General features: G+C 39.5%; 2 protein-coding genes across 2 annotated transcripts; both read right to left on the bottom strand.

Annotated features, from left to right (window-relative positions):
• Positions 1-3,542: 3,542 nt before the first annotated feature.
• Positions 3,543-6,376, bottom strand: zgc:112294 (transmembrane protein 17A). The gene is made up of 4 exons (XM_039803742.1): positions 5,927-6,376; positions 5,141-5,247; positions 4,371-4,484; positions 3,543-4,046 (listed from the first exon to the last, which is right to left on the bottom strand). The coding sequence occupies exons 1-4, from the start codon at positions 6,051-6,053 to the stop codon at positions 3,726-3,728; spliced, it is 669 nt and encodes a 222-aa protein (XP_039659676.1). The 5' UTR covers positions 6,054-6,376; the 3' UTR covers positions 3,543-3,725.
• A 208-nt stretch (positions 6,377-6,584) lies between these two features.
• selenoe (selenoprotein e) lies at positions 6,585-8,729 on the bottom strand. Its single transcript, XM_039803743.1, has 4 exons — positions 8,591-8,729; positions 8,194-8,270; positions 7,847-7,925; positions 6,585-6,914 (listed from the first exon to the last, which is right to left on the bottom strand). The coding sequence occupies exons 1-4, from the start codon at positions 8,696-8,698 to the stop codon at positions 6,771-6,773; spliced, it is 408 nt and encodes a 135-aa protein (XP_039659677.1). The 5' UTR covers positions 8,699-8,729; the 3' UTR covers positions 6,585-6,770.
• Positions 8,730-9,058: the final 329 nt, after the last annotated feature.

The following is a 9,058-nucleotide window of genomic DNA, read 5'->3' as shown; positions in this document are numbered from 1 at the left end:
ATCGTATTAACAACTTGTCGTCACAGTTTTTGAATGAAGTTGAACTACAATACATTTGTAAGGGTTAAAACTCATTGTTTAGCCACCTGGGATTAAGGCTCTTGGCAGGGCCAGCGAGCTTTCCACCATGAGAGATTACTGAAATAAGAGATGAGGATGTCGCTGTGATGTCTTCGATATTTCTACCAGCTGGTGCTAAGCACATGCTCGTCGGTCACATTTTGTGAGAACCTCTGAGCTGCACCAAATCATAATTAAGGTGACGACAGACTCACCGAACACGAGCTGACGACACGCTACGCTGCTGTATTGTGGAAAAGACGTAAAGAATAAAACTTGATCAGAAGTTGCAGGGAGCACATTTTTAAAAGGATGCTAAAAAGCATGAAGGAAATAAATGTGTTTAGTGAGATAGAGAACATCATGTTCCCAGACTATCCAAGGCTATTATTCACCACACTCCACCAAAGAAAGGCGATTTGATGAGGCAAAAGGTGTGAGAAGCTGCTTCAGATGTGACCACTGTGTCTCCAGAAGGAATTGCTATTCCTTTTTTTTCCACCACCAGCTGGTTAACCTTCTTCCTCTCCTACAATCGAGTTCATACTTATTAAAACCGGATACAGGAGAAGCTGAATGAGTCAGAGCATCCTGGTGAACATAAAGTAGAGAGATTGGGGAGTGTAGAAACAACAAATACAGAACATCAGTCAGACTAGTGTCACTTTAAAAGAGCTATAAACTCAGCATCATGACTGTTGTTTATCTTTAGATATATTATCACTGTATTTGTTGACCGTAAATAATATCATACATATATGTAGAGTTGTATAAGAGAAGAGACAAAATATTTAACAATTCTCTGAGTAGCATTTAAAGCAAGCCAAGTGTTTCTCACAATCGCCTTATTTTGTCAGCGTCTGTCTGCATGCGTTTGTTTTCTCTTCGGCTTTACTGGAAGGGATACACATGTTGAAAGTGACTTTTCCATGAGCACTTCGCCTGTCTCAACGTCTGCCATTATGGGACAGCTTTACCTCTGCTTGCACAAAAAGACTAGTCAAAAAGACAAACTGTCACTTGGTACTCTTTCCTGTTGTGTGCTGTGAATCCCATTTTATGGAGTGTAAAGTAAACTTTAAAATCTGATCTGATTTAAAAAAGAAAAAAAAAAGAAAAAGAAAAAGCATTTTCTCAATGTTGGAGAAGCCAAACCTAAACAAGCTCTGCACTGTGATCTTTCAACCAAACCCTGCAAATACTTCCATGGTTTATAATATATTATATGATGGTGATTATTAGTGAAGACATGAAAAGTGACCTGAGCTGGAAGTGAAAGCAGCAGTAATAAGGCATCACAGGTACAGACAGACAACAAACAAACTGGGAAAAGAGCAACTGAAACCCACCCTCCCTATATAAACTGGGACGAGGTAATGAGGGACAAGGGCCAGCTGGGCAGGCAGGTGAACAAAATCAGGTGATTAACTTGAACAAAATCAGGTGATTAACTAAGGGAGAAACCTCAAAGAGGGGAAAACGATAGCTAGGGCCTAGCTAAGTGATATCGTGTTTCCTGCCAAATTACTACATCACAACTTTCAGATAAACATATTGATGATAACCACATACACAGACAATTACACTGATCCCCCCCCCCACACACACACACACATGATGTGTGTCTACACAGATATTTAAGTAGATCTGTAAATATTTTTAGGGGCACAACTTTATATTTGTAAATATGTGTGGTGTGTATCTGCATGCTTTTCATAAAAGACTCAAGCATGTGCAGGCTGAGGAAATACATATTTCATATTAATGTGTGCTGTACCCGATACAGTACCTCCTGTTTAAAACCACTTAGTGAACTGTTTTTTTGTCTCCTTTTTTTGTCATTTGTTTCTGTGATTTTATCTTTGTGCTAAGCACCAAATCGAGCTGCCTCATCACCAGTAACTCCACAAGGTCACACAGGTCAAATTCAAGATAGATTGAGCATTTTAAATTGAGGTTAAAGGGTAATGGCATCATGTAAGACCTTTTACTGTATGTGTTTGGTGCCACTTGGATTAAGGTACACTTGTTTCAACCCCTTCAGTGTTCAGGTTTTAACTCTATGGAAAATCAATAGATAGATATAAGAAAAGTAAATAGGTTTTCTTTTTTGCAGCAATATGTGACCTCACATTCCTTTTTTAAATTTATTTTTAATTTATTTTTTGAGCTGCTGTAGCAAAGGAATTTCTCCAGTGTGGGATTAATAAAGTCTATCTTATCTTATCTTTTGAGCACATACTTTCACATAAAGTGATAAGCAAAGGCCTGCATTACATCCTCCACTGACTGTTTTTTTCTTCCATTTTCTGTTCTCCATGAACAGTGCAGCAGCCACTGCAGCTTATTGTTTTCTGAATGTAAAGTAGAGTGGAATAAGCATGTTGTATCACAGAAACTGTGACTCTCACAGCTTGTTGACTACTTAGTGCACCACACGTTAAACCATTTCTCACCAGCAAAGGAATAATAGAGCACCCAGCATTAGCTGTAAGCTTGTTGTGAAAACAAGTGTGAGATCTATAGTGGCTTAAATTCTATCCAAACAGAGGGATAAGATGTGTAGACAACAAAATGTGAAATCGATTTCCATGTTGACACGACCAGGAGTTATAGATCATCAAATAATACATCATTATATTGAAGTGCGGACAGGCATAACCTCTACTGCCAGAGGCTTTCCTGATCAGGACATGTGTAGCATTATAATCTGTTCTCATTGGACATTGCAGCACGGTCAAATGCTCGCTATCCTTCTTTTGGTCGCTGACTGCCACTGTGTGGTCACACATATTTAACACAATTCTGCTGCAGTCAGGCTTTAACTCTTTCACTTTGGAAGCCTTAAGAAATTAGATTTGTGCATCCCACTCATCAAACTGTAATGGTAATATGATATGGCCTACTGTATGAACAACTTAAAGTTAAATTGGAAGAATTTAAAGTAAGTCTCACATTGTTCCTTCCAGCGTCAAAACAACAGGTTACTCTACACCTGGTAAACACTAATCTTGTATCATGGGCTGAAGAAAATTGAATCTACCTTGGTAAAAACAATTCTGTTCTACCAACACTCCAGCCTCCATCATCCATCATCATTAAAGAAGAGAAAAAAATGAAACCCTTTATAACACTGTTTGATAAAAGCAGCTACTGGCAATGTACTGCCTTGTATTTCTGAGGTCATTTTTTTTCTTTGATGGTGTGTTTTGCTGTGTTTTTTCATGTTGACACATTGGCTGACATGGTGTCAGGTTTTGACATTTAGAGTGGGGCTAAAACTGATGTTTTTCATCTTTTTAAAACATCAACAGCCACTGTCAGGATATATATTTTTTTAATTCTTTCTAAGAGCTGTCATTTTACACACAAAGTCATACAGGAAGATATGGCACACATACAGTACATTTCTGCACAGTGGCCTCAAAAGACCAGAATGCAATGCAGTCACATATAGATTGACAGAACACAGTTTTTACAAATTAGTTGGATAGTTGTATTTAAATGCTCCCAATTTCAAGTAACAAACTCACATTTGTTCTCTGGCAATTGCAGAGAGGCATTTGGGGAAGCACATAATGCAGTTTTCGAAATCGTAAGTAGACAAACAGTACTGTAAATTAGAGAGACAAGTGTAAGGTTAATTGGAAAAGGAAATTTTGACTTTAATGGTACATATTATGGGTGGGTGACATGGGCAGCACACTGCGGTGGTAGGGCAGCCCGTAGACAGGGCTCATCCCAGCGTGGCGAAAGTTCTCCACCTTGCCAAACTGGCGCAGATGGAAGAGCAGTGTGAGCTTTCGGGTCATGGTCCTGAGAGCCAGGAAGGAAGTCAGAATCTGGGCGAGCAGGAAGAGGAGGTAGAGGGAGTGCACAGCTCTCTCTAGAGGCAGGATGATAATTCCTTCATCGGTCAGGAAGAACAGCAGCACTGGCAGCTGAAACATGAAAGACAGGAGCCAGAAGGCTGCCAGCTCTGGCACCTGATGACAGGGGGGGAAGGAGAAGTTTGGGTTAGTGGATGGAGGCGATGCAAAGATGGAGCAGTCAGGCATCAAGTGCTTCACTTGTATCCACATGAAAGCAAAGACACGCACCACACACACACACACACACACACACACACACACACACACACACACACACACACACACACACACACACACACAAACTTAATAGACAGTTGTAACCAAGAGCTGATTGTTTACACATGCAGACAGAATACTTAAGCAGCCCTTTCCTCTGCTGTGTTATTACGGAGACAAGTTTTTGTGTTGTGGTTGAAAGAGGATGTTGGTTTGAATTACCTTTTCTTTAAGGTTGCCAATGTAGCCCAGATAAAGTCTGACCGCTTCAATGACTGTGAGGAGGATCATCCCGGTTATAAGCAGAGCCTGGTAGTACCCAGGAAGATAATAGAACTGGAAATAAAGCAGAGCTGGACTGTCAGGAAGGTATGACTTGCAGTTCAAAAGACTTTAAACAGTATGCTATTTAGGGGGCAAAGGAAGATGTTTGTTAAATAAGTAAATTTGTGGTGTATTGTCATCCCATGACAATGGTATGGGCAAAAATGTTTGGCATGACACAGAAATAAAACATAACTAACTAACTACATAAAAACACTTATGACAGTATGATGCGATTATAACATATTTCAAATGATTCTGATAACATAAGTTTGGCTTTACAGAAACATAAGACAATCTCGGTGAAAAGTGGTGCAGTCTTCTGTAGGTGTTGCATTCACTCCATTGGTTGTTTGATTTGAGCTAAGGTTGCCATGGAGTCTTTTTTGCTGCTACCACTAGACTGCGCCAAAGTCACTAGTTTTCCAATTTGACAAGAGTGGAAGTTGAATAAATTCAACACACCTCTGAATCCATTAAATTATGACATTATAGTGATGCAGCATGCAGATCAGCAAAACTGTCCAATGAATTATCTATCAATTCTGGAAACACTAACCTTGCTATGGACCAAGAGTCTGTGAGTTGATTGAATGACTCCTCTTTTTAAAAGGATTTATCTAAGGTTTGTCTTATGAATGGTATCGCTTCCCTACCACCCAACTGACCTTGACTTCCAACATGAAAACAGCAGAAAACCACCAACAGGGAAAATAAAACATGTTGAAGTAAAGAAGCATCTGCAGGGGAAGGTAAGAAACCAGCTCGTTGACCACTGCAAGACAAATAAAAGTCTACTGTATAAACACTCATATTCATTACATCCAAAGTTTTGCTATTATGAACACACACTTACGAAAATAAGGTTTTCTTTGCACAATACAGACAGTTGCATCTAATACAATGTTCCACAATTTAGATTTCAGGGTTAGCCTATGCTCTGTCTGTGTACAGAAGGTAGGCACAATAATGTACACATGAAAAGGGACTTAACCTCGAATCAAACTTAATCAAAATAAGGGGCACTGCAAAGATTAATCATAGGTTCAATGGCAGTAAGCAGCATTTGTGAGCTATAAATGAGGTCCGGACAGCAAAACCTTGCCGTGTGACTTTTAGTGGCAACACAAGTAACAAAAAGTTCAAAACATACAATGCAGGAGCATCATTGTAATAAAAATATAACATAATATGGCAATAGAAACAGTATTAAAAATCTTTATAATGGTGATCTACCTTTAAATACAGTTAAATGTAGTTGTTCTTCAGTGTTTACATTATTTTGTCTACCCCTCACATGAGTTATATGATATCAGAACTTGTTTCAGTTACATATACAGTACTTACATATTCTCCATGTACGTTATCACTATTATACTATAATGTATTCTAAAATGTGATCTTATATTGCAGTAAACTATAGTCGTAAACAGTCTGTGGAAGCAGTAACCAACCAGACGCGTCCTCCTGCTGCCTGGTGAAGTCACTGTCTGCTGTCCTGTTGTTGGTAAACACAGAGCCTCCCATATAGGCCAGACCCATCTGCAGGTTCTCGGGAACAGGTGAGTAAAACACAGGCATTGTGGGTAGAGGTGGTGACAATGACGGAGCCAAGGAGTCAGGAAGTGTAACGGTCTAAAACTGTGTTTGTGTTCCTGCCAAACCTTGTCTTAAGTCACACAAGTACACAAATGCATGAAGGCACGGATATAAATGGACACACTCAGGCGCATGCTGGCAGACTCCACTGCTAATCAGATTATAGTGAGGTAGGCGGGCTGAGGATTAGGCTGAGGCAGCCGCATGGCAGTTTGTTATAGCAAGCGGCCGTTCATGATGCCCAGTGCATTTGTTTATCTAATTAGAGAATGTAACATTTGTTAAAGCTTTACAGAAATGAAGGGACCAAAATGAAATGTTCATTTAGGAAAATACAAATCTTCCCTTTTTGCACACAAATAGAATTGTTCTCCCAAATACATATAAAACTAATTCAAATGTCTGTTTTCAGTGTGTGCACATTCTCTGCATTATGTTTTAATGTATACCATTCCGAATAACTAGTAGCTTAAATTAAATGGAGACATCAGGGACATTAAATGCATCGATCCATTCGTGTTTTATGGCCTTTTTTATTTAAAGCACATAAACAGTTACACAGCAATGACTTACACACTGCACGCTGCACCCGGCCAGCGATTCCTCAGAATGGTGCCTGGCTTATCGTTTTGGCCTTGGGGCCCCACTCGTCATTAATGTGACCGTGTTGCAGCAGCAGAGTTCGGCCACAAGGTGTCATCACAGCTCGTCCCTAGGGGTGCGCAGGGGGAAATGCTGGAACTCCTCTGGCACCTCTTCCCCTTTCTGGGACCTCTTGTAGAAACCTAGTGAGTCCAACAGGCTGCTGATCTCGTCTGCCTTCATTTTCTTCACGGGAACAGTCTGACGTGTCGGGAAGGAAACACACATGCATTTAGACACATGGATAAAGGCTTAAAAGCAGTAATGCAGTGTCAATTAGATGTAGGCAGAGAAGTATGTGCTTTTTTCAGGTTAGTTTATTCTGATACATTAATTGGGTTGCCCAAAATTGGATTTTTATTAAAACATGTTCATTCACTGATATAGAGGTCCCTCCTTGCACATTTATTTTCAGTTATTATTCAGTAATTTAGTCTTCTTCATATGAAGTCAAATTACATTCTCAAAGGCCGCCCACATGATAAAATAAATGGAAAGAAGAAACAATAGACCCTGAATGTGACAAAAGAAAAATTCCTACTTAAGCATTATGAGGGAAAATTAAAGGTGAAAACCCCAAGAAAGCAGTAAATCATAAAGTATGTGAGAAGTTAACTTTTAAATCACAGCAGGGGCTCTTTACGCATTTAGAAGAGGCTAATGCTAAATGAATTCATTAGTATTGGTTTCAGTGGAGGGTTTAATTGTCTCCTACTGTCTTGATTGCAGATTCACAGGCTTTTTCTACTCTGACAAAAATAAAAGGCAGTGGGAAACACTGAACAGTTGTAATTTCAGGGCATAAAAAAGAATTCATAGTTCAAATTCATATCATTAGTCATACCAACTGTCCTATTTCAGTACAGAAAATATTGCTCAGCTGTCAGAAACCCTAATTTATATACTTTCTTACTCTCACTCTTTCTTTCCATCAGTTTTTTTTTTTTTTGGAACTCTGTCTTTCTCTTTCAAACACACTCGGTCTGTGTGACTTGAAATCTGACAGATGATCCGATAACTGATGCAGCAGTCATAAAACTTCCCGACATGAATCTGTCTTGACATCCTGGAGCCCCCTAGATAAGCCCCATCACAAGGCGGATGTGTAGAAGATCCCTGAACTCACATCTCACCTTTACAACCTCGTCCTTTTCGTTATAGAGTATCAGACGGGGATTCTTCTCCTCCGATGAATCATATTCCAAGTTGTGGCTACACAGGAAAGAACGGATCAAGGGAAACAACAGGTAGGCAGTGAAGAATAAAGCACATTGCTATTTTTAGGCTCACTCAACATGATTTCAACTTGGAAGACACAGGTTTTTGGAAAGCTCACAGAGCTTGCACCGGACTTGGCAACTTGTTAAAAACATTGTTTTGTGTATAAAAGAGGTCGTGAGAAAGTCTTTATTATTATTTTTTTTTTTGTAAAGGTCAGGTCTTAACAACCAGCCTGAGGAACAGAAGAGTAAAAGGATACTATAAAGCCCAGCGCTCCAGAAGAAAATGATGGAGCTCTGGCATTTTCTTTATGCCTCATCCCACCACACTGGGAGCCTGCAGGGAAAACGACAGACAGTTAAAACAGCATGACAAATAGCATTGTGCACGCTTTGTTATTTGTTTGATCAAAGGTGTAAGAAATAGGTTTCGTATCTCAACATAATGCATACTGACATGACAGCACATGGCTTATCCCCCCATCTTACTCATTTGCTTATTTATTTAGGCTACTGTGTTCCCTTTTCTCTTGCCATGTCAGACTTTATTGTCTCTGCACCAATATCACAAATTCCTAAACATTTTAAGGACATGACAAGATATCCACATTGAAAGGTTGAAGTTAAAGAACATAAATGATTTCTATCTGTACTCACCAGCAGTTTACCTCTGGCTATATCAAGCTTTTCTTCAACCGCTGTGTCGTTGTTAGTGTCTGATGCCCTAACAGCGAGGGCAAAAGTGAGCACCAAGAAGGCCCACATTTTTTTCTGACAAATTAGTACCCTTGAGTGCTTTTGCCTAAGTTATTACTGACAATATCTAACCCTTTAATCCACTTGGACAGTTTCTCAAGGTGGACAAGACCATGGCACATTCCTGTAGGGGGGCAGTGCCCTCCTGTGTTAGATCATACTTACTTTTTTTTGTGTTTTTCTATCACAAATTATATGTAATCTGAAAAGTAGGTCAGTGGTTAGACATATTGTTCTTTTGCTGTTAGCTCTTCTTTATTAGGCTGTTTTAAATGTTTCCAAAGGCTGTGAAGAGGCCCCTGGCTTTATAGTTTATAGTTTCTTCCACATCAGATGTCATTGGGGGTCCACAGAACATCTGTTCTCTTA

The sequence above is a fragment of the Perca fluviatilis genome, chromosome 6 (assembly GCF_010015445.1).
Source record: "Perca fluviatilis chromosome 6, GENO_Pfluv_1.0, whole genome shotgun sequence".
Taxonomy (NCBI): domain Eukaryota; kingdom Metazoa; phylum Chordata; class Actinopteri; order Perciformes; family Percidae; genus Perca; species Perca fluviatilis.
The sequence above is the reverse complement of the archived record's forward strand: the minus strand, read 5'-3'. Positions and strand labels throughout refer to the sequence as shown.

What these genes read in the sequence shown, in the direction of transcription:
- zgc:112294 (XM_039803742.1), bottom strand. Translation starts at nt 6,053, where the DNA reads ATGCCTGTGTTTTACTCACCTGTTCCCGAGAACCTGCAGATGGGTCTG. An exon ending in TTTTCATGTTGGAAGTCAAG is followed by an intron (nt 4,485 to 5,140) that starts GTCAGTTGGGTG and finishes CTTTATTTCCAG; the next exon opens with TTCTATTATCTTCCTGGGTA. An exon ending in TTGGCAACCTTAAAGAAAAG is followed by an intron (nt 4,047 to 4,370) that starts GTAATTCAAACC and finishes CCCTGTCATCAG; the next exon opens with GTGCCAGAGCTGGCAGCCTT.